This window comes from Python bivittatus, unplaced genomic scaffold, assembly GCF_059951505.1.
Source record: "Python bivittatus isolate LINGU-HERP-01145 unplaced genomic scaffold, Pbiv_v1 ctg000020_np1212, whole genome shotgun sequence".
Classification (NCBI taxonomy): domain Eukaryota; kingdom Metazoa; phylum Chordata; class Lepidosauria; order Squamata; family Pythonidae; genus Python; species Python bivittatus.
The window spans coordinates 66,178,841-66,203,492 of NW_028277030.1; the positions used below are offsets into that span (position 1 = coordinate 66,178,841).

The 24,652-nt window shown below is 36.3% G+C and overlaps 2 protein-coding genes across 3 annotated transcripts in view; both read left to right on the forward strand.

Moving 5' to 3' along the window:
- The window catches only part of RNF217 (ring finger protein 217), a 57,794-nt gene extending 46,086 nt beyond the window's left edge, over nt 1-11,708 (forward strand). The window contains exons 5-6 of one of the 2 annotated variants that reach the window (XM_088140287.1): nt 887-971; nt 3,281-11,708. In XM_088140287.1, the coding sequence (XP_087996413.1) occupies nt 887-971; nt 3,281-3,314 (119 nt within the window). In that variant the 3' untranslated portion in view covers nt 3,315-11,708. The remainder of the gene's footprint in view (nt 1-886; nt 972-3,280) is intronic. The other variant, XM_088140283.1, reaches the window with a different exon arrangement.
- Nucleotides 11,709-17,288: 5,580 nt separating this feature from the next.
- Nucleotides 17,289-24,652, forward strand: part of LOC103060479 (TPD52 like 1) — a 31,955-nt gene continuing 24,591 nt past the window's right edge. Inside the window, exons 1-3 of the mRNA XM_015890067.3 lie at nt 17,289-17,854; nt 23,376-23,466; nt 23,689-23,767. Of these exons, the coding sequence (XP_015745553.1) occupies nt 23,378-23,466; nt 23,689-23,767 (168 nt within the window). The 5' untranslated portion in view covers nt 17,289-17,854; nt 23,376-23,377. The remainder of the gene's footprint in view (nt 17,855-23,375; nt 23,467-23,688; nt 23,768-24,652) is intronic.

The window sequence follows — 24,652 nt, forward strand, 5'->3', positions numbered from 1 at the left end:
AAAATAAAGTTTTGTTAAATAAGTGCAGTGAGTTTATATTATACTAAGATCCAGTTAGAATACTGAAATTTATGACAAAAATGTTTTGGGTATGTATATCTGTTTTATTCACAAGTACCAGAAATGGTTGTTCGTTGTTATTTAAAAGTAACAAAGAATAACAGCTGCCAGGTGAATTGCTCGATTACTGAATGTGCTTCCTTGGAATCAATCTTTGATTTTTGACTGATACCTGGAATAAATATGCACAGCTCACATTTGACAGCCAGTATATTTGTTCAGCAAAGTACAAATATCTTGGGTGTGTTTCTAAACTACTCTTAGAAAAAAATGAAGTAGACTCTGCAATTGTGCACTTTCACCCTCTGTCATCTTTTCTTCAGAGAGGGGGGGAAAAAAAAACGAAGTAGAAGTTCCCATGATTTTAAAAAACAATTGCCACAGGGTTTTGTAAAGAGCTAATTACATATTGAATTAATAATATGATTTTCAGTCTTGTGAGTAGTTTCGAAATTTAAGCCTAGGCAAATGGTACCATTTCCATTGAGAAGATAAGGGAAGTTCATTCCCCGCCCCCCATAACCTAGTTCTGTTGAAATCCCACTTCTTTGTGTGCAACTGCAGTTAGATTTAAGAAGCAGTGACCTCCAGTCATTGGGAGTTGAGTGGCCCATAAATTGTGTAAATTAAATAAATGGATAAATGTTTTCTCCATTATAGGGGATAATTACATTCACAAAAGGCAAAATGTTTTGGCATTTTCTCATGTAAGTGAATGGTATGCATGTTCCTTAAATATTTAATGTTTAAAGCTAAATTTGTCCCCAACAGAAATTAAAATAGCATGGTTTGAAATATAATCTTTTCTTTTTTTTCTATTTTTCAGGTGGGAAGTTACTTATTGCACCAGTGATATTGGTTTTGGGACTGGTAATAGGAGCTGTTGTTGTTCTGATAGGTAAGAGAAAAAGGTGTGTTCTGAATTATATAATTTTCAAAATCTGGAATATATTGAATTCAAAGAAATTATAAATGGGGAAAGAAGAAAGGTTTCAGAGATATTTGGCATTGAGACCTTGGAATTTTGATTAAAAACACAACCTCTATCTATCTGTCTGTCTATCTATCTTTCTATCCCTCCCTCCCTCCCTCCCTCCCCCTGAAATTCAACCTTTATTTATTTATAAATTAATTAAAACCCTGCAATTTAATAACTGTACATTTGAAAGGCATATGTTGGCTATATTTAATATTTGCAAGTAAGTCAACACAGTTAAGTTTTAACATTGACTATATTAGTTTGGATTACATTATGTTTTCATGAATTGAAGGGATTATGATCCAACAAAAGGTCTAACCGGTATAGGTAGGTAATGACTTTTTCTGATTCTTCCTCCTCTTGCAACTTCCTTTACTCTGTTCCCCAGTTCTCTAGTAGATTTGGTTGAAACTGCTATCTTCTTCCAATCATTGTAGGAAGCTAAATTTTTAAAAATCACAAGACTTAGAATAATTAAATACAGTATGAAGTACTGAAAACGCTAACAAATAACACATTTTAAAATTCTCTTCTGAACATCAGAAAGTAGGAGTCACCAGTGTTGGAATTTTGAGGACCTGTTACAGATGTTGTATGCCACCCAGAGTCATACTGTCTGAGTTGGGCAGCCTTATGAATCTTGAAATAAATAAATACAATTAAATTAAATGGTGGCTTGGGGGACTTGTCCACCCCAGTGGTTACCATTTGTGCTAAAACCCATTTCAAAGCACCAACCTATCAGAATCTACCTACCATGTCCAGAAAACCTATTGCTTGCACTTACTTGTGTCCATTTTCTGAGTAGATGGGCATACTAAAAATGGCCTGCCCACCATTTTTACTTTCTTGGACATAAAGATGATGCTGAAGGTTGGCACTTTGCTTTGCACCATGGCACTTCCCCTCTCTTTCCCTCTCGGGTTTTTTGGTTTTTTTGTTTTTGTCTTAAGATAAAACTGAGGGACCCTGGTGGGCGCTAATAGTGGACAAATTGTCACCACCAAATGCCGTGTCAGAGATCTTGGATAAAGTAAAAGCTGATTGTTACACATTTAAAAAAACCTTGCACTTCATATATTTAAAAAGAAGGGTACTGCCTGATCTCCAAGACAAATCTTAAAAGATAGTCTGAGTCATGAGAGGAAGTTGAGTGATTTTCTGTACATTCTGTAAATTCATCTAAGTTTGGAAATATAGGCAATATCTTGCTTATTAACTGCCTTCAAATGCCTTCATTTGCATGCTGTTTCCAGAGTGCCATACGTTTAATTACGGGCACAGTTGCAAATTCTACTCCAAGAGTGGAATTTCTGAAATGTTTACAGATTTTTTTTAAATACCCAATATTATTTCTTTCCAAGTATCTTTGTCAGTGAATACTGTTCTTAAACAGATTAAAAGTATTAATTGTCTTGTAGCATACATTGCAAAAATTCCAAGATTTTCATTTACTTTTTGAATTCTTGAAGTTTTATATATGCTGTAATTAAACTAGAGATTTTAGTTTTGAATTGGGTCTGTGGCAAAGAGTTGGAAAATGTGTTTTTTTCTACAAAACATATTTTTATAATGTTATTACTTCTAGAATTGCATTTTCAATGTTATTCCTGAATTGTAATTTTTATTCATGCTTTCATGAATCCAAGTCACCAGTCATGACCTTAGGCTGGTCCAGTTTAACTCACAGGTTGGTTGTGGGAAAACTTTGCAGGAGAGCGTGCTATATATGCTGGCTTGAACTCTTGAAAGAGAAGTTATACAAATCTGAATAAAACACACTGCTATAAACTTGAGTATTCTGAAGCAAGCGTTTTTCATTGATTATGTGCCATCAAGTCATCGTTTGCAACTCCCAGCGACCACATAGACAGATTTTCTCCATGACAATCTATCCCAAACCTGTTCTTTCAAGTCTTCAATGGTGCACTCATCACCCCTGTAACTGAGTCCATCCACGTTGCTGCTGGTCATCTTCTTCTTCTCTTTCCTTCCACCTTTCTCAGCATTAGAGCCTTCTCTAGTCAGCTAAATCTTTGCATGATGTGTCTGAAGTAGGATAAATTGAGCCTGGTCGTTTGTGCCTCAAGTGAGAACTCTGGAGAACAACACTTATGTGCATTGTTACTGAATTTTTCTTGGTTTCACCAGAGTGTATTTATTTCAGTTCAAAATACAGTTGTGTATAGTGGTGGTATGGGTATATGTTTAAAATATGATGTTTTCTCTTGTTTTTAATAGGTTTATTTGTGTTCCCCATCTATTGTCTTTGTAAAAAGAAGAAGAAGAGGCCACAAACTCTCCCAGAAATGCCCTGGGTCGAGTGAAGAGTCGTGCATCTGAATGGAGCTGATCCTGCAAGGCTTATGCAAAGTAACAGCAACACAGCAATACTGTGCTGGTTAACTGTCTTGATATCACAATCCTGGCAGAGATTAGCGGCCATCTGCCATATTCCTTTTGCACTGTACGCTACTAAAGACAAGCCAGAATGCTGCTCTGAACTGGTGCCTCAGACAAAATGAAGGTTTCTCAACTTAAAAAAAAGTTTGTTTTTTAAAACCTCCAACCCAACTGCCTAGGGTTTAGTTCAACTCTCCTTTCTTGAACAGCTTATATCTGCACTGTAGCTGCATATCTACTGATGAGCTCATGAAAGGAGTATATAGCTTAGCAACATTTCCCCCCAGTTACTGACAATAATTCTAGAACTTTTACAGAAGCAATTTGAGTGAAGGTGACTTCTTCTCTTCAGAGGTTCCATGCTGGCAATTGATTAACATATTCTGTTCTGATGATTGGTATGATCATCAGCAGTACAATGATTGGTACTATCTGGTGCTGAATGCAATAATTATCTTATACATGAAATTTTGCCTAATAACAATGAACCACATTATTAGCCGTTGACAGATACCCAGAATAGAAATGAGAAATGATTACAACAGCATGACTGTTTCATATTTTACTACTGTTTGAAAAGATAGAAGAATTAGCTTGGATGTTTGGGAGATAATGTCATCCATTTATAATGTTTTGGATTGCATAAGCAATTCACTCTGTTTAACTTAATTAGAGTAAGAGACAAAAACCTGCTCTTTATGGTTGTTCTGTGGTATCTGGCATGCAAGCCTTGTCATACATATCCATACCGCATGATGATTCTTAGTATGCCACAGAAGTCAAGGATGTTTCCAAGAGCTAGGAAATGCAGAAAACTATACATCTTGCAGATAGTTTTTCAGAGTATTCAGCAAAGTCCATTTCAGAAAATATCACTTTGCTCTGAGGTAATCCACATATATTACATTTCCACAGAACTGCATCAGTTTATATCTAAAACTGTGTTTCCAGTTCTTCCTTTAAAAAATCTAGGAATGTCCATAGTTCAGGAAAGGGTTCTTAATGTAAGGCCAATTAAAACACAGTGCCAGTTGGTCTGGTTCTTCATAATGGTGAGGAGAAAATGTGGACCTTACCAATACTGATTTGTCTGCCATATCATGATTCTTCCCTAAAAGCTGGGAAAGATCATGGCTGCAGGATGAAATTTCTATGCTTTTGTATGGATTCAGCATATTCACACTTCTCTTAGTTCTCTGGTGTTTCCCAAGTGACATAAAGTGGGTAATTGTATACCTAAATTGGCCCATATATACATAGATACTGGATATAAGTGATTGAGTTAAAAGAGTACCAGTAAAATTCTAAGCTTCCTAAAAACAATTTATTACAGCAAAATTGAATGATAAATTTGCTTGACTTCAAGAGCAGTTAGCTGAATTACATTTTGTTCTTGTGGGGTTTTTTTAAATTAATAAGCTTTATTGGATTTAAAATAAAAAAGATAATCAGCTAACAGGTTTAGGAATAAGAACAATCAAGGATTTTTTTTTTAAGTTGCTGTTCTGTTATGTCCAGGGTAACAGAGAAGAGAATGCTGGGGAAAGCATGGTATGCAGTTCTTAGGAGTTGAATTTTAAAAGTGTCCTTTAAGTCACTGAAATAGTTCTACAGTGAGAGGAAGGATCTTTCACTCATTGAAGGACCTGCAGCTCAAGAGCAATCTCTCTCTCATGTTGTTTTGGAAAGTCCCCCAATTGTTCTCAGTAGTGGCTTGGCTGCGAGAGGCCAAATCACCATTTCCATTTCCATTAGTCAATGTTGGGAGTTCTATTTGTACTCTCTGGACAGCACGATTCAGCCTGAGGTATTAATACTTCTTTTCAATGACTACTGGAGATTTTTAAAAAGCAAGACAGTATTACTGAAAATAGTTATGGGATATTTTGCAAGTCTTTTGCTCTTGAGTTCAGTCTTTATTAACCCTAATTTGCATGCATTGTGCAGGAAGGGAACACGCAGTGCACATTTTAGCAATACTTCTTAAGTGGAACAGTTTGTTGAACAGTATAAAATGAATTGTAATATATAATCTGGATTCACTGTAGAGTCTCAGTTGAATTGAACAGATGTCTCTTATTTGGTAAATACGTTCATTTTAAAATCTGTTTTTGCATCAGCCTTTTCTTTTAACCCCAAAGAATACCCAAATTTACTGCCTTTTCACCCATTAAAATTAAACCGATTTTGGTGAGTCCCGAAACAGACATTACAATTTAACATAATTTTATTTATTAAAAATAAGTTTAGATCCATTGAAATTAGTGGCCTTTAAATTAGTTAAGACTAACTTTAGACCAATTGATTTCAGTGGGTCTTCTATTAACACAAATCTGCATTCAACTGTATATCATTAATATGGGTTCTAGCTTGTTTAAAAAGTTTTTCCTTTATTGTGTTCCTCAAAGTTGAATGTTGCCTTAAGAAACGTTTTTTTAAAAGATTGTATACTTAATCCCAAATAATTGTTTTCTCAGGCCAAACGTATCTATTGTCTTTGATTTACTCAGGGATTTTAGTCCTTATAATGTCAGATGCTTTTGTGAAAACATTTTTCTATTACTAACATTCAAACATCCAAGTTATGATTGGATTTTATGTTTATAGTGCAGGATGCATTAAAGCAATGTCAAGACTTCCATTTGATTTAAGAATGATCTTTTCCTGCAATGCTTCCATGTTTTCCCTCTTCCTTTATCCTTGTGAAATATATTGCCTATATAATAATTCTTGGATTTTGTCCAGAGACCTTCATATGTAACAGCAAATTGTGTGCAAAAACTAATGCATATCAGCTGGTCCATTTGCCTGGAATGCAGTGTCAGTTCTCGATAATGATAATAACCAATGATTTTGCATACAGATTTTGCATGCTCGTTCCAGCAGCATTTGAACTATCAGGGTGGACCCTTATGAGATGCTGCAGTTTTTTTCATTCATGTTTGCACATTTGGGACCACATAAGACAATCTTATTCATGGATGCCTAACTTTTATAAGTGGATTACTCTTGCTGGATAAATGCATGTCTGTTTCGCTTTTTTTTTTTCAATGGCATCTTGTATATAATTGAGTAGTATTCCAATTTTGAAAAAGTTGATATATTGAGATAAACAGAACACACAAATGTGTATGTGTATTACGCTTAAAAAAAATTTAAAGTTGAAGCTGTATTCCCATTCTGATTCTTAACTTTTAACACAAAACATGCTGCTTGAAGAAACATTTCAATCAAATCCTATAGTTATTCTTACTTCAGTGCATTGCACCCCAAAATGAGTCATCTGATACTACCCTATAAAAAAGCATATGCATCAGAAGCTTTCTGTAAACCTCTTATTAAAGATTCATCTTTAAAAATTGTATTTTAGTTAGCCTAAACTACACATCAATGAACATGTTCAGATTAACAATAATTGAATAATTGTGGATTGTTTCTGGGAGAAAATTGTATTTCTGAATTGTTTCTTGAATATTACAAACTATACTATGGTTTATCTTACATAATTTCTGGCTTGTTCTTTGGTGCTTATTTGTCACTTTCTGAGAAAAGTTACTCCAGTTTAAATTACAGTTGTCCCCATGTCTCTAGCCTTTCCTTATTTATAGTAAGGAAATCACCTTCAATATTTTTATTTATATAATGTAACTTTATCAAAGCAAAAGACTTGAAATATTTAAATTATTTAAAAGTTTTCTTTTAGGATATAACTCTTCTTACTAGTTTAACAGTGAAAAATAGAAAAGCTTGAATAATATTGTGCCACTCAAGTATTTATATAGTATTTTATGGTCCTGATTGCTCTATAACTAGATATGCAAACCCCAGGAAGGTTAGATTATCCAATGCTTTTTAAAATATATATTTGCCAAATATAATTGTATTTACATTTAAATTAAAACACTAAATTGCATGAGGATTTCATCTTAATGGAGAAATTACTGACATTTCTGTTTCCATTTGATATTTAGCTTGTGTTTGGTTTCAGCAAATAGGCTTTCTCTGATTATAACAAGCTACTATGCTATTTTTTGGACACTATCAGTAAATAAAGTTACCTTGTAAAAATTGTAATCACAATGCAATACAGTTCTTGGTTACAGATATATTATTTCCTAGTGCACTTTCTTTAAAACTATTCAAGTTATTGAATAGTTAATATCAAGTTATCAATATCAAGTTAATGCATTGACTGCATTAAAATAATGAATAGATTTTAAAACAAATAACAGATGGTTGATATCATATAACAATACCACTTCCTTTTCTGGTACAATCTTTACCAAGACATTCAGTGAATTATAAGAAATAGGATTTCTCTTTAGGGGGTGCTATGGGTGATATCTGAACTGATGCTTGCCTGCCTTTTTAATAAAGATGCCACCATTCAAAGGTTTTGGTAAAAACAGAGAAAGCTGCCCTGTAACTTTATGGATTTGACATATTAAAAAAAACAGGTAAGTTATTGAACACGTTTTCTTTTACTGATGTTAATCTATGAAAATATGTCAGATGACCTTTTATTCAAAAATACAGTTGCATAGTTGCATCCCATCCATTTATACTTCCCTCCAGCAATGGTGATTTATGCCTTAAAAAGGCTTCTGTGATTGTGTTCTTTCTGAATGTGTCTCAGTATTGGCAAAATATGCTAGAGAATAAAGCCCTCCAGTCTGTACCACATGCATAGCAATTCCGTGACATCATATCTGATAGTACTGATCAGCTCTGTCTCATGGGAGAATACTCCATTTCCCATCAATAGATATCAGCTATGTAAGTTGTTGCTTTATCCATTTACTTGTCTGAGGTGTATTATTTTGTATGGCAGTAGGATCTGAATACAGAATGTTGCAAACTGTAGAGTACTAATTATTTACTGAGTATATAGAATATTAATCTGAATTTGCAGTCATATACAGAAGTTTCAAGGACAATGAATAATCCATAATCTAATATTTTTAATGCATTGCCAATTTTATGTGATAACTTCATAGCTTCTCTGTGTAACATTTCCAAAGAAGTTGTATATGAAATCCTGATTGTGTGAGAAGGCAAGGTGGTTTGTTTGTTTTAATTTATTTAAACAATCTAGTATGTGGTAAAATAACACTTGGACCTATTGTATTTTTGTGCTGTATAGACTTTATTTGATTATACAAAATCATAAAGCAATGGAGATTATTTCTGAAAGGAAGTGATTGACTAATTTACGTAAAATAAATCTGAAATAGTACACTTCCTGTGGTAAAAACAAAATAAAAACATCTGTGTTCTCCTCTGGTTTCAGAATCAGTGTCTCTATTTTTCTTTTTCTGTAATCTTCCATAAGAGTTTGTATTAAAGAATTAAATTTAGTGGCAGCTGATCTTTACCTGTCCTTTCTGTAGTTCCTAACAACTGGAGGGATCTCTCAATTCAGGGTCAGCTTTGAGGAATACTAGTTTTTATTGAGAAGGGGAGGAAAGCTTGATACATGTGCAGTTTTTTACCTCCAAGCCATATTTTCTGTATGAACTAGATGTGAAGAACATTTTAAATAATACTGGGGATTATTGGAGACATGCAGGAATTCCATTAAAGTGATCTAAAACCATGGAAAAATCTATATTAAGCAGGGATACTGCAACACTGAGTGTAGTGAAACTTCTTGTCCTTCAATGCAGTTTGGGGTGAAATAAATGTGAAATTTATTCAGTAAACCCCATTAGTTTAAAAACATTTCACCCTTTAGAACTCCCTTCTCCCCCCAAGCCCTTTTCCCTATTTTGAGAGAGGTTAAAGACCAAGGAGTTGAGATTGAAAACACTCCGTTTATTGCCAAACCCTTCCACAAAGGGCCAAGATTTTGGCGCCTCTGAAGTGATAACATCAGCCATGTTGCCTGGAAATTATTTTTATTAGGGTCTCTGGTCATAAGGAAGTTGCTCTTTCCTGATAAAAAGTATGAATAGAAGGCAATATGATTATAACTGGACCAGTGGGATACGCTGTTTTTCCAATGGATGAACCCTCTTTGTGTGTGCCTCTGGTTTTGTAGGGAAATAACTGATCAACTAGTTGAGATAGATAGATAGATAGATAGATAGATAGATAGATAGATAGATAGATAGATAGATAGATAGATTTATTTCATATATTAACATTTTTTTCTGCATGGGTGTGCATACGTTGAATAAAAAAAAATAGTATGTAAGTAGCCACTAGATGAAGGAAGATATATCAAAAAAGTAAGAGTAGGCATATCCACATTCTACTTAAAAATATTTTGCATACTAATGGCATAAGTTTATCTTAGCCTTTCCCATTCCCTGAATATCTTGGTGCTGTATAGACCGTCATATTTGAATATTTGCCTAGAAATATTCAATAAGATGCTTTCTGTGATCCCATTCCAGCAGAGTCCAAAATAAAGTATTAATTGGGCTACAATTCTCTTTCTGTTCCTTGTAAAAAATAAATAACTTGTGAGACAAACTTTTTACATTTTGTACGTTTTTTCTAAAACTCTATTCTAGGAGTGAAAGTATATAATCAGTTAATAGCCTGAAAATGGCAAACACTAAACTTTACAAAGTTTGCATTATCTTGAATTTGAGCCTTTTGTATAAAATCGTTCATATGACTGTAAGAAAAATAATACTGGTTTCTCTTCTAAAAGCTGTCAAAATATTGCATCTGTATTTTCATAATACTGAAGAACATGGACAAAAGTACATTTGATAAGCTTTATCACTCCTATTCCTTGTTTTATCCTGTTGATCCAAATTAAACAACTCTTGCTTTTTAGCATAAATTTTCTTCTTTGCATGGAAGTTCTAAAAGGAAGCAATTTATCAGTAATATGCATTGTATAAAATTACTTCCAGTCTCTATTAAGCCAGTTAATGGAGAAAATGGTTCATGAAATGAAAAATGAGAGGTAGGAATTGTAGTATTGCAATATGATATACTGGCCTCTTTTGGCATCATTGTGACCCATGACCCCATTATACCAACTACTTTTTCGTAATAGGTTGGATATGAAAACAGTTGTCCTTCTGAAGCATGGTAATTACTCATAATCCAAGATCTAGAGTTTGCATTTCAGAGTCCTCTAAGCACTAGATACAACATACTCTGTTTGTATTTACTGAAATTAATTCTTACCTGTGTCATCCCATTTTTAGTTATAAGAATTGACTTGATGGTTCTGGCTAAAGCTCCATCTAGTCCAAGAGTTGCTTTCCAGTACTATTTAGCTTAATACTTTTGAAATACCAAAGACAGAACATGAACACAATAATTGTTTATTGTTATTTGGTCCCAGCATATCAGCATACTACTTCTTTAAAGGGGGTTTCCACTTAGAGATTTATGGCTGTTATCAATGGATAATAGCCATTCAACTTTTATGACAATGATCCATCTGTATTTTAGATAGGTTTCAGCATATTAAGGAGCAATATATTTCCGATACTCAACTGTGTTGCAGCTTTGTAATGTATTTCAGTAACAAATTTGAGGCAATATTTTCCCAATATCTTTCTGAACATTTAGGTTGGTATTGTACACCAGTGGCTATTATCTGTGGTTCATGTTGGTTGAAGCTACATCCAAAATGTTTTATATCGTCTTGTACTAAGCAAGTGCCTTTTTGTTTAAAAACGGCCTATAAGTTTCTTTTCTATATTGCGTGTGTACTACGTGTATTGAAATAAACATGTCCTGATGAATGTAGATCTAATTCCTTGATTGAATAGTATGTGGATTTTGCATGCACATATATATAATACAGTATTCAAGACACAAAAGGGAAGTGTTCTGCTGCTAATGTATGTCCTGCTGGACAGGGCTTCTTAAAACAAATGAAGCTTTAACTTTTTTTTTAATTGGTTACCATAAAGCTGTTCAGTTACAACTGTGTTTTTCATTTTCTGTTTTGAAAATTTAATGCTATTTATGGAATAATAAACTCCAGTAATCAAGTGTTATCAGTAACAGCTGATGGTAACATTAATGATCAGAAGCATAAAAAATACTTCTGTTTTTGTTTTCCATTGATCTTCAAGACCGTTTGTAATCGATTAAGATAAAGAAAAATCAGAATAAATATGTACCATACATATTAATTTAATCCAAAAATTGTACCTTGGGTAAGCAGGTTATGGCTATTTATGTGCAGAGATATTAATAGTGTTTTTAAAAAATTGCACACTAACTTTCATAGCAATGTCAGCCTAATAAACTTTTTAAAAGAAACTACTGATTCGATGCCTGTTTCATTGGATTAACTTAGTTTTCACCATTTGTTTTAATAAATAACTTATTAAAAGTTAAGTTCACACATTGTGGAGAACAAATAATCTCAATAAATTGTTTAAAAAGCTTAATATGCATATGAAGTTGATTAGACATTTTGGGCTTTTGTTGTATAGATATACAAGCATTCTAAAAATGTATTTTCCTTTCCCACACATACTGCACAGAGTCAAATAAATAACAGAAATGTGGATGTGTTCTTATAACGTGTTTTGCTGGTGAAACCTGAAATTAAGTATGGGAACACATTTTCTTGTCCTGCCTATATTTTCCTGTGTGTTGCCCTTTCGGCTAATTCTTTGACATGTTGGACAGCTGAACTATGCAAAACATTTGGAATGGGTATAATTCATCAGCCTGCATGAAGAATCTGAAAGCTTTAAAGCAGCTGCATCCTTCTGAAGGCTCATAAGACTACTCTGAAGGCTGTCCATAGCTTTCTGTGCATGGGTGAAGCCAATGGAAGTGTTTATGCATGCCCTTGGGACTTGCATTTGCAGTTAGGTAGCTATGCATTCCTTTCAAAGGATGCAGCTGCTTTAATACATTGAGAATGCTTCACTTGTGCCAACAAATGTTGCAGTGCACCTCTCTTGAATGCTTTGCACAGCCTTATTGCCCAGTAAGGTCTGCAAGAAAATTCTAACAACATTCAGCTGAATGCAAGTGGGATTGGTGGTGCCAAGTAGTCTACTGAGCTCCATTATGTGTAGAACTTCCCTGTAGACACAGATATTCAACGCGGCAAAATCAGGGGTCTAAGTGGCCAAGACTGGTATACGCAGCCTGCTCTCCAGTTTTATGCATTTGGGATAATGCATGGATAAAATGTTTTTATATTGCATTGATACTTCCTCAAAACAAGATTGTTTCAAGTTAGTTTCATTGATGAGGCATTTTATTCTACAAGAGCACGATAGCATGTATAATAGACATCCTTTTTATGATTGATGTCCTTTTGATATTTTACGAAGTCTGGAAAGTTAAGGTGAACATCCAGAGAGTCCCACCATTTAAATTTAGTCCCAGTTTGTAGAGGAAAGTTAGGTCTCTTGAGTTTAGACATACTGCTTTTGTAGACTGCTCATTTTACAGTGGGGCAAAAAAGTATTTAGTCAGCCACCAATTGTGCAAGTTCTCCCACTTAAAAAGATGAGAGAGGCCTGTAATTTTCATCATAGGTATACCTCAACTATGAGAGACAAAATGGGGGAAAAAATCCAGAAAATCACATTCTCTGATTTTTAAAGAATTTATTTGCAAATCATGGTGGAAAATAAGTATTTGGTCAATATCAAAAGTTCATCTCAATACTTTGTTATATATCCTTTGTTGGCAATGACAGAGGTCAAACGTTTTCTGTAAGTCTTCACAAGGTTTTCACACACTGTTGCTGGTATTTTGGCCCATTCCCCCATGCAGATCTCCTCTAGAGCAGTGATGTTTTGGGGCTGTCGCTGGGCAACTTGGACTTTCAACTCCCTCCAAAGGTTTTCCATGGGGTTGAGATCTGGAGACTGGCTAGGCCACTCCAGGACCTTGAAATGCTTCTTACAAAGCCACTCCTTCGTTGCCTGGGCGGTGTGTTTGGGATCATCGTCATGCTGAAAGACCCAGCCACGTTTCATCTTTAATGCCCTTGCTGATGGAAGGAGGTGTTTACTCAAAATCTCACGATACATGGCCCCATTCATTCTTTCCTTTACACGGATCAGTCGTCCTGGTCCCTTTGCAGAAAAACAGCCCCAAAGCATGATGTTTCCACCCCCATGCTTCACAGTAGGTATGGTGTTCTTTGGATACAACTCAGCATTCTCTCTCCTCCAAACACGACGAGTTGTTTAGACCAAAACGTTCTATTTTGGTTTCATCTGACCATATGACATTCTCCCAATCCTCTTCTGGATCATCCAAATGCTCTCTAGCAAACTTCAGACGGGCCCAGACATGTACTGGCTTAAGCAGGGGGACACGTCTGGCACTGCAGGATTTGAGTCCCTGGCGGCGTAGTGCGTTACTGATGGTAGCCTTTGTTACTTTGGTCCCAGCTCTCTGCAGGTCATTCACTAGGTCCTCCCATGTGGTTCTGGGATTTTTGCTCACCGTTCTTGTGATCATTTTGACCTCACGGGGTGAGATCTTGCGTGGAGCCCCAGATCAAGGGAGATTATCAGTGGTCTTGTATGTCTTCCATTTTCTAATTATTGCTCCCACAGTTGATTTCTTCACATCAAGCTGCTTGCCTATTACAAATTCAGTCTTCCCAGCCTGGTGCAGGTCTACAATTTTCTTTCTGGTGTCCTTCAACAGCTCTTTCATCTGGCCATAATGGAGTTTGGAGTGTGACTGTTTGAGGTTGTGGACAGGTTATACTGATAACAAGGTCAAACAGGTGCCATTACTACAGGTAACGAGTGGAGGACAGAGGAGCCTCTTAAAGGAGTAGTTACAGGTCTGTGAGAGCCAGACATCTTGTTTGTAGGTGACCAAATACTTATTTTCCACCACGATTTGCAAATAAATTCTTTAAAAATCAGACAATGTGATTTTCTGGATTTTGTTTCCCATTTTGTCTCTCATAGTTGAGGTATACCTATGATGAAAATTACAGGCCTCTCTCATCTTTTTAAGTGGGAGAACTTGCACAATTTGTGGCTTTTTGCCCCACTGTATATGCCAAATTGTTTCAGAGTGTTTTTCCTAGCAGGTTTCTGACCTTTTTTTCCCAGTTGTACAAAAATACTGTAGGATTAACCTGTCAATGGTATGCACAGGATATGTATCCAATGTCATCTTGGAATCTAGCATCATGTCACTGCAATTACATGCAATAACGTAACAGGTTTCATCACAGAAGCATATGAAGTGTGTATCATGAAATTTGTTCCCATTCTGTAATAAATTCCTTGTCTTCCTCATCAAAGAATTTTGAAAAGGAGCTGAATACCCCTTGGTGCAGTTTATACCAAGACTTTTTAGTCCTATTTCATTTTCCAGACCTTTCATTTTTCAGGTCACAGACATAAGCTGAGGTCTTTTTATAGCTCTATGGAAAAAGTGCTATAGAAATGAAAAAAAAATGAAAAAAAAAGTTAACTACTATACTCAAGTTTGTTCAGAAAAATGGCTTCAAAATCAAATCTTTTGTATCCAAGTTTCTTGACTTTCTTGATTTCCATTATCCTATGCAGCACTGTAGGTATTTAGAGTACTACAATGTTTAATATAACACTGTGAAGTGTAAATATAACATTTGGCATGTCACATTCTAGAAATGTAAATGGTATAATTCAGCATATTCTACTTTCTTTAATAACTACAACAAAACAGTTTCAGTGTGTTACCATTTGCTATGTCGTGCTTGGAGACATTTCAGTTGGCTCTGCAGGCATTCACCTAGGCGATTTTCACAACTCCATGATAAGAAATCACGTCTCCATCAAGCCACATTGAGGCATTGAGGTGTTTCGGCCTCTCTCAAAAGGGTGTGAATGGTTATTTATGCAATTTATTTCATTCTGCTCAAATGTTTAAAAATACATTTTCTCACTATATGTCATGCAAGTAGAAAGTGCTTATGTAAATATTGCTATTTCATTAATAAAATGCTTCAATTGTGCTGCTGCAGCAGACTCTGCACTCAAGTGATCTGAGAGGCTAAGAGGCAGAAAGCTCGGTGTAGAATAAAAATGACTCCATGAAAAATGCTTAGTAGGCAATGGTTGAAAAAACAGAAGCCCCCCAAAATTAGAGAAAAATAATACAGAAATAGGTGCAGCAGTACCAGTCTAGCTCAGGTAGGTGCAACTGAAGCAATAGCATTATACTCTCCCTACTAATCCTGTGTCCCTCTGTTGTATTTTAAATTAGGAACTCTTTGGGTTAAAAAATGATGGCATTGTTTAAATAATATAAATTTAGCATTAATTAAATCATTGATTTATATCTCTCTCTAACTTGAAGCTTGCTTAGACTAAAAGCATATGACTGCCTTCTTTTCAAAACAGAATAATAAACTAATATGTGGTTTTTTTGGTTTTTCTGATATTGCAATTTTGTTTTTAAATGGTACATATTAGGACAGGTCAGCACTTCAGATCTGAAACCAAAAAAGTGCTTTCCAAACCGATCCAAATTATTCATGAGAAGTCTCTTAAGGACAATAAAATCTCCTATTTTATTTGGCTTTAATGACTTTCTAATGCAGTAAAGTGATTTATTAAAGCAGCATTTTGGATTCAAAGACAAAATACTGCTTGAGAGCATGCACAACTACAAGTGTCTTTTCCTGGAATCAGTGCAGCTTTGGAGGGTAGTGGTATGATCCTGGGGAAAAAAAATTAGTTGCTATAAGAATTGCAGACAGAGCCACATGAGCGCCTCTGCATGCTCCCAAGCATCTTTTGCCATTGAATCCGAAGAGCTGCACACAGCATATTATTTGAAAAAAGCAATCAATTCAGTTGCTTTAACAATAATACCCTCATTTAATTACACTAAAAATACATTAACGCTTTAATAATAATTGGAATCAATTTAACCTTAAAATCTTGTGGCTTTTATACCCAATATCTGAGCTCAGCTGGCTTTGGAAAAGCCCCAAAGCTGAAACAGAAGATCACAGCTTTGATCTACAGAAAAATCTAAGTTACAATCTGTAACTCAAGCTTATTTTAAAGATCCTTCTCAGTGGCCTGGTACCTTGTCAGCATCCAAGACTCTTCACATTACCCAGGTTGTGTGTGCTGACTTCATCATCCTTAGAAGGGAAATGTAATGCCTTTCCTTTGCAAGAATGCCTTTAACTCTTGCCTGCTTTAAGAATGTGAGTCAGTTGCTCATACCCTTCCCCACTACCCAATTTATTCAGTCTGGCTCACGGACATATTTATGCCCCAACAGTAAGTATTCAGAAGCCCTGATTTAACCTTTTAGCAGGGAAGTCAGCAGGGAGCTCCAAAGGTGGATCTATTTTGTTCAGTCACCACTGCAGATCATCGTGGGACTGCATAGCTTCGTGGTATGGCTTAGTTTTTAGGGCAATGTATGTTACCTGGTCATTATAACTAAAGGAAATTTAAGTAACTAAATTCTACTCCAGAAAGGCACAATTTCACCCCCCAGATCCTAAAACCATGGTCAAAGCAACCTGGGGCTGTCGTCCCTCCCTGCAAATGGCAAGACCTTCGCCTGAGCTAATCGGCGCTCCGCCGAGCTGACCCCCCCGAGCTCAAAAATCGCCCTCCAGTGTCTTGCACCCTCTCCCCCTTCACTTCAGGTTTATTTTATCCTGAAGCAAAACGCGACCAGCCTGTGTCGGACGAAGCTGCGAACCTTTGGATTGCTTGTATTCGCTTCGTCCTTAACCACTGCCCGTCTCAGCTCTGCCGACTCTACCTCTATGGGGACAGGCCAGAGACGCGAGAGACCCCGCCCGAGCTCCAGCGCTCCTTCGCCGCGACTCCTTTTTGCGCCACGCCCGAGCGGGAGGTAACTGGCTCAGCCGCCCTGGAAGCGCGGAGCCGGGAAGCCCGGGGCGCGAGACCAAACTGCGAGCGGCGCACGGGCGGGGGGCGGACCTGCCTTTCGTCCAGCGACACCTGAAGGGCGACGGTAGGAATCGGGCAATTTCAGGTGCGGCCTCTTGCCAAGAAAACGGCCTTCCATCCGAAAGGGGTTGCGCCGGAGAGCAGCTCGGCTTTATGAGCCAGGCTTCGCGCTAAGAAGATGATGTGCCTCTTCTGCGTCTGGAACGGGGGGCAGGCTTTGGGGGCGATGCCCGCTTGTCTTGTCTTGTTTTGCCAGTGTCTAAGGAAATCTTGGCAACGGGGGTTGCCGTGAGGCAAACTCAGCATGAACCTGCCCTCTTTCGTCCGCCGAGTGCTTAGCTCTTCTCGCTTCTTTCTATCCTCTTCGCCTTCCCCCGACGGGCCCGCGCAGCCCAGCCCAGCCCAGCCCAGCCCTGCTTCCGTTGCCCGCCCTCCTGCCTCTGACGTCGGCTCACAAGGAAAACGGGCAAAGCTGTTTCCCCAGCCTGGAAGTTGCCGTGGAAACGAAAGTGGCCAGTAGTTGCATTGCCTTTTACCGGAGAGCTCGGCTCGCTCCAGAAAGGTAAGACTTTGCGGTACCTCCGTGCCCTGTGGAGCTTTCTTGCCCGCAATCGCCCTTCCCCACGCCGTTCTTTCCTGGCCTGAGTGACCGAAAATGCTTCAGAGAACAGCCCACTTCTTGTGGTTAGTCGTGGGGGAAGCCTGCCTCTGCTGTGTTTAACAACTAATGGAAGTCCGTGCCAAGAAAGTTGTGTGGTTAGCAATTGCTACAGAAGAACCCTCCCTGAATCCATTTGCTCATGCTGGGTTCAACACACGCTCGTCCATCAGCTGTGATTAACAAACCGCAAACAAATTGGTGTGCAAAACACTGGGGGTGCAAAATGCACGGTTTACCACAAATACAATTATAAGCCACATTATGACTGGCCCGGTGCTATGACTTAATGTACTTTAACCATTGTGGTTTGTAGTCCAAGGTTGTTGAGTTTGCATGTTGTAGGAGCCCAGCTTTCTACTAATTGTGTTGCAGTGATTCAGTCTACATCTTGTACCCTTCCTTATACAACAGAGCTTAAAAGTGTAATGGCTGTACATGCACGGATCTCTTCTTTGGGTTTGTACTGGGCTGAAGTTCTTGGGAATGAAATAAGAAAATGTCTAATTCCAAGATAAATCTGCACAGCACAGGGTGGCTCCTGGTGGAAAAATTGTAAAATGCAGGGTGCTTGAATCATCATTTAACAACATTGGTATTAATTATTGCTTTAAATTAGCCTCAGTTGACCTCTAAAATCTTCCTCTCAATAAAAGACATCTTTGTTTTGTTTGATAGAGAATCATCAGAAATGAACACAAACTGCATTTTGAGAAATTGTAATAGCAAGGTAGAAATAAATAAATAAATAAATAAATAAATAATATATGAGTATTATACTTGGATCAGGAGTATAATAATATATGAGTATTATACTTGGATCAAATTGCTTGCTCAGACTTAAAGCATAATTGCATGAATGATGGTGAGCAAGTATACTTGCTAAACAGCAAAAAGTTTAAAGTGAATAATCTTGTATTATTTTTAGGAAAACAAGATAAACGTTCTTGGGAGGGTTACTGGCTTTACTATAATGAAACATCAACAGTGAAAATATCCAATATGTGAATCATGAGCATTTGTGTTTGATCAATTAAAACAATAATAACAACAACTGTATTGTCCTGTACTAACTTACCAGGGAGAAACCCTATGGAACTCATTGGAACTTTCTTCTGAATAAGCATGTATAGAATTTTACTCTGTTTATTCAGTGCACATTGCTAAATAGCATGTATGCATTACAATCTCCTTTTAAAGGGTACCATTTCAAATATTCCAAGGGGATACCCATGATGTTTATTGCATAATGAAACAATTGCCCTATAATAATAGAGTAGTTAGGGAGTTTTGAAGCAAAATTTCTGCAAACTCACCAGTGGTTGGACCTGATTGGAGTTGAAGAGTGAAAGATTGGAACCTGGCACACCATATTCAGTTCCCCATTTGACCACACAAATCATGTGATAGTCTTGGGCCAGTCATTTAGCACAATCTCCCTTCCCCCCACCCCCAAAAAAGCCCCATGGCATTTTCAAAATAAAAACTAATTTTAGGGAGTTATGCCTTCTGTTTGAAAATGTACATTTTATTTATCTATTTATTTATTAAATTTATGTGGCTGCCCATCTCATAGGAAGTGACTCTGGACAGCATACAGCAAAAAATATAAAACAAATATGTCAAACATAGTGATATTAAAAAGAACACATGCACACAAGAGATTAGATCAGTAAGGGAGCCACCTCTAGATCTCACTTTATAAAGTGGGGAAGACATTCTTTTGATTTTATTTTTTATTATTTATTTTGTGATCAATGGCTTCCCAGTAATAGCTTTTATGAAGTGAGAGGATTTATTATCCACTGAGTATATCTGTTAGTACACTGTGTATACCTCCTAGATGGTGGCATATGGGTAACTCTGTTGATTTGCCAGATAAATGTAGAGATCCTACTAAATTATATAGAATAGCTTAAGCAAGCTTGGGTAAAACTAGGCTTTGGTTGTATTTGTGTAACACTGGACAAAATGTGCCAAAACTGACTGGTCCTGGAATGCTGCATATGGTACAGCAGCAAAGTTTCTTTGAGCCCATCTAGTGATGACCAAGGCATATTGAAGGTTGTGATTTGGAATGCAAGAAGAGTAAATGGTAGATGGATGAATTAATGAACAAAATGAAATAGGAAGAAAAGGAAAGGTATATTGTTTGTTTGTCATACTAAGGAAGGAGAAGAATATGTGAATGAAGGTAGTTTGATCTTGTAGACTTGATGACTATATGGAGGGAAGTGAAGGTGAATTATGAATGTCAGAAAGTATGAACTGGTATCTCCTGGGCTGTTGTGAGCACATATCAAAGGGAAGTGAAGGTGTAGGTTTAATTATGAGTGAAGGGGCTAAATGTATGTCAGAAAGTATGGTATCATCTGAGGTGTTGTGGGCACATATCAAAGGGAAGTGAAGGTGTAGGTTTAATTATGAGTGAAGGGGCTAAATGTATGTCAGAAAGTATGGTATCATCTGAGGTGTTGTGGGCACATATCAAAGTAGGAATCCATAGGTTGTTACACTTTAATGAATTATGGCAATGTAATAATCAGATATGAATTTTCAGAAAAATCATGCAATATTTGGAACAGTGGCATCTGCAGGGGAGCTAAAAAAAAAAAAAAGTCAAGGTGGTGGCTGCAACTGTGCAATGAAAACCCTGCCCCTTTTTTATAAGAATCAAGAGGCACATAAAAAAAGGTGTAGGGTTGTGATCTCATGATTGTAGCCACCATCCAGACTTTTTGACAACCCCCCATGAAAGCCTCTGATTTTGAACTAATGTAATGGGGGAGTATGTGATTATTCTGTTAGGGGACATTGATAAATAGATGTAAATAATTTGGCCATTCAGAGAATTAAGAATGAATTAGAATGGTGATTGGTGGGTACTTAGAAAAATATCTGTTTCTTTCAAACATGTGTTTCAGTTTATGCATACATATGGCAAGGGAATGAATATAAATTTAAAGCATTATCGATTTAACTGTTTTGAGAGAATTAGTGAAGGATTCAAGGGTGATGAAAGATTATGAATGCAGAACAGGAATTCCTTTGGTAACATTTTATCTTTGGACAAAATGGAGTTAAAGAAGAATGACCACAGGAAGAAAAAGTATGAGTCATTTTGATACTTTTTCAATCAAAAAGATTTAAAAGGCAAATTAATCTCCCAGATGGAAAAGTGGATAAGGAAAGAGATACAGAAGCTGTCTGGCACAGGGTGAAAAGCATTATTTTACAGAGTGCCACAGAAGTCTGGTGAGTTAAGCTAATGGGGAGACTGCTTGGTGGCATGATGAAGTGAAAGGGATTGTGTGTGAGGAAAAACATGTACTGTATATAGGAGAAAGATTCTTGTGAGCTAAACAAGAAGCCTCCAGTGGAGTGAACAGCACTGAAAATAAAAATGGTGAAATGATTGGGAATGAAGTTGAAGTGAGGGAATGCTGAAATAAGTATTTAAGATATACATAGGAATTATAGTGATAGGTCAAAGAGCAGAATTAAAATAAATATTAATCTCCTGGGGAAAAATCTTGAAAATATAAATGCTGTGAGAATGTGGAACCATTGTAAGGCTGCAGGTCCAGTTGGTGCAACTGGAGAAAAGCTAATGGATGTATTTTTTTCTTATGGAGTGGCTGTACAGCCTACTTAACACCTGGGTAAGGACTACAGCTATGCCCAAGGATTGGAAGAATTGTGCTAGTTTTCTCCTATAGAAAAGAAAGCTAGTAAGGGTAAATGCAAAACTACAGGGGGGGTTGTTTGGTGTGTCTAGGAAAATGTTTGGCAGAATTCTGACTTACAGAGTATAAGACATGACAATGAGCCAAATTTAGGACATGCAGGGTTATTTTAATATCAGAAAGGTTGTTCAGATCAGACCTTTGCTTTTCAGCAGTTCACTGAGAAATGTATGAATGTGGGAAAGAAAGTTTATTGCACATTTGCTAATTTAGAGAAAACGTATGATAATGTGAATAGCCTTGAACTTTAGAATGTTTTTCATGAGCATGGGGTTGAAGATTAGTTGAATGTGATAAAGGTATCATACGATCGAAGTAAAGCATGCATGAGGATGAATGAAATGTTTAGTGAATGGGTTAACATTGAGGAAGGAATAAGACAAGGACGGGTAATGTCCCTATGGTTACTTCACATATTTATAGATAATTTTATCAGGAATGTTTATGGTGATTGTACAGGTCTTTTTATTAGGGACATAAATGTTCACCTACTTTTATGCAGATAACACTGATTGATTTGCAGCAAATGTTAGCTTAGATGGCATGATGCAACAAGGAATATGAAAATGAAAATCAACATATCAGCTATTAGGATTGTTGTGTTTGACACAGCAATGGAGTAAATGATTAGAAGTTATATTTTAATGATAAAAAACTGGAGCAAGTAGATGAATTGGGGTATTTTGCTGAAATGTTTACTGAAGATGGGAAAATGGAGACAGTTTAAGACATGCAAATGCTGGTAGAAAGGTAGTGGGTAGTATGTGGTCTGTTACAAGAAATGAACGTTTGACAGAAGAAATGGAAATGGCTGTTCCCACTTTGTTATAGGGAGTTTGATATGTGAGCAGTTGGTAAGGTCCTCAGAAAGAGAGAGGAGAGAAAATTAAGGATCAAAAGCCAGTGTTTGAAGTGGTGGAAGCAAAGAGGTTCTAAGGATACAAAGCAATATATGGTGAAAGTGTTGATGTTAAAATTAATGTTAGTTATGCTTTATTTTTGCTATCTCACCCCTTTGATTTCTTACTCATTTTCTGCACTCTGCATAATGTTGCTTACTCTGAAAAAAAACACATGATGGCAATGTACTGTATATATGTATGTATATATGGGTGGATTTATAGTAATATAAAAGCTAAATACTGATGGAAGCTGCTTGCCAAAATTTAATATATTTAATCAACTGTCAAGTATAGTAAAGTTATTCTATTGACTTTTCCCCATCTCCTGTAATAGCCTAATGAAAGAGTATCTTATTCACCATAGCATAGTATAGGTTTTCTATACAGCTCTTTGTTGGTTAGTTTGAGTTGGTTAGTTTAAACCGGTGTTTTTCAAACTTGGCAACTTTAAAATGTGTGGACTTCAACTCCAGAATTCCCTAGCCATCATACTCCCATAACAATGCCACAGCCACCATTTTGCCTGTTTTGACACCTTCCCACCCCCCTGTGAATGCTTCCTGAACAGGAGGAAGAAATAAGCCAGCACAATTTAAAATTCCCTGTTGCACATCATTGGCTTATCCAGGGCATTGCATCAAAATGGCTGTTTGAGAAGTTAGCCAGAGAATGTTAAGTATAACTGTAAAACTCTTATTTTTTTAAAAAAAAAGAAAAACACAATGAATACAGCTTTATAATTAAATGTTTCATATTTAATTTTTTTTCTGGTTTTAGAAATGGAAAACACATCATTAAGCATAGAATCTGAGTACATCAAGAATCTTCAACAGCAAATTTATTTCCTTGAACTGGAAGCTAATTTTCTATATCCTGTGCATTGCTGACTACAGTTAACTAAAAATCAGTGAATTAAAGAATAATAGGGGTAGGATATTCAAAAGATTATTTGGAATGTTCAAGTCAAATATTTTATTAATGTGGAAACTGAATGAGAATTGCTCAGCTATTTTCTGTTTTAAATTTTAATGAAAGGAATCTATTCAGTTAACATTAATTTCATCCTTTTGCCTTAACTTTTTGTTATTACTCGTGAACAGACTAAAAAAGCAATTAATCTTCAGCCTCTCCTTGCATCTGAAATGGAACATATGTTGCAAAAACTACAGGTAATTTTTTAATCTCTATTTGAAAAATAATGGCATAGCAATACTTTGCATATTTACTTACACTTAATAAGTTATTATTAGAAGAATGTGAAAGTACTGTTGTTGTTGCCTGGAAACTCAGGTGATTTGGCATGGAGTTGATGGAACCTATTTTTCTGAATTTGAGAGAGCAACTAACTTTGCAAAGTGGCTTTTTCCGACACCACAAATCATGAGTACTTCAGGCAAAGTGAAAAGCATTTATTAAGGGGGGGTCCAGTCTTTATATAGGGTATAGAAATAAATGATACATTTGGTATACTGTATGCGATGCATCAGAAAGCAACAGATCATACAATAAGAGACATTAATTAGATATGAGAAATAATACAGAACATTAATCCTAGATAACATTCCACAGGTGTAAATTTATGGGTTACATCACCCCCTTTCCCAGTCAAATTTGTATCTTTCTTAATACTTGCAAGTGTATTCAAGGACTTCCAGAATACGCTCCCTATTGTTCAGTTGCTGGAAAGGCTAGTTCTTGCATATCAAAATAAGAAATTGCTTTGGTTGAAAAGAAAACATCGTTTCTTGAACTTCAAAAGGAAGCATGGATGCCATGCTAAAATGCTAATATCACCTTTATTAAAAAGCTAATAATGAAGCCTAAAATTCCAGGTAACACTGTAGCTTCTTCCAGCAGTTTCAAAATGTATTAGTCAGTTTTGGACTTGCTATAAAAAAATGAAAACACAAAGAAAACAACGAAGCTAACTACCAACAAGTGCATCTGAAATGTATGTATGGAAATTTTTCAGTATTATGTCTAAAAGCCAATTTATCAGAACATGTATTTCAGTGATGTCCAAACTTGGCCACTTTAAGATGAGTGGACTTCAA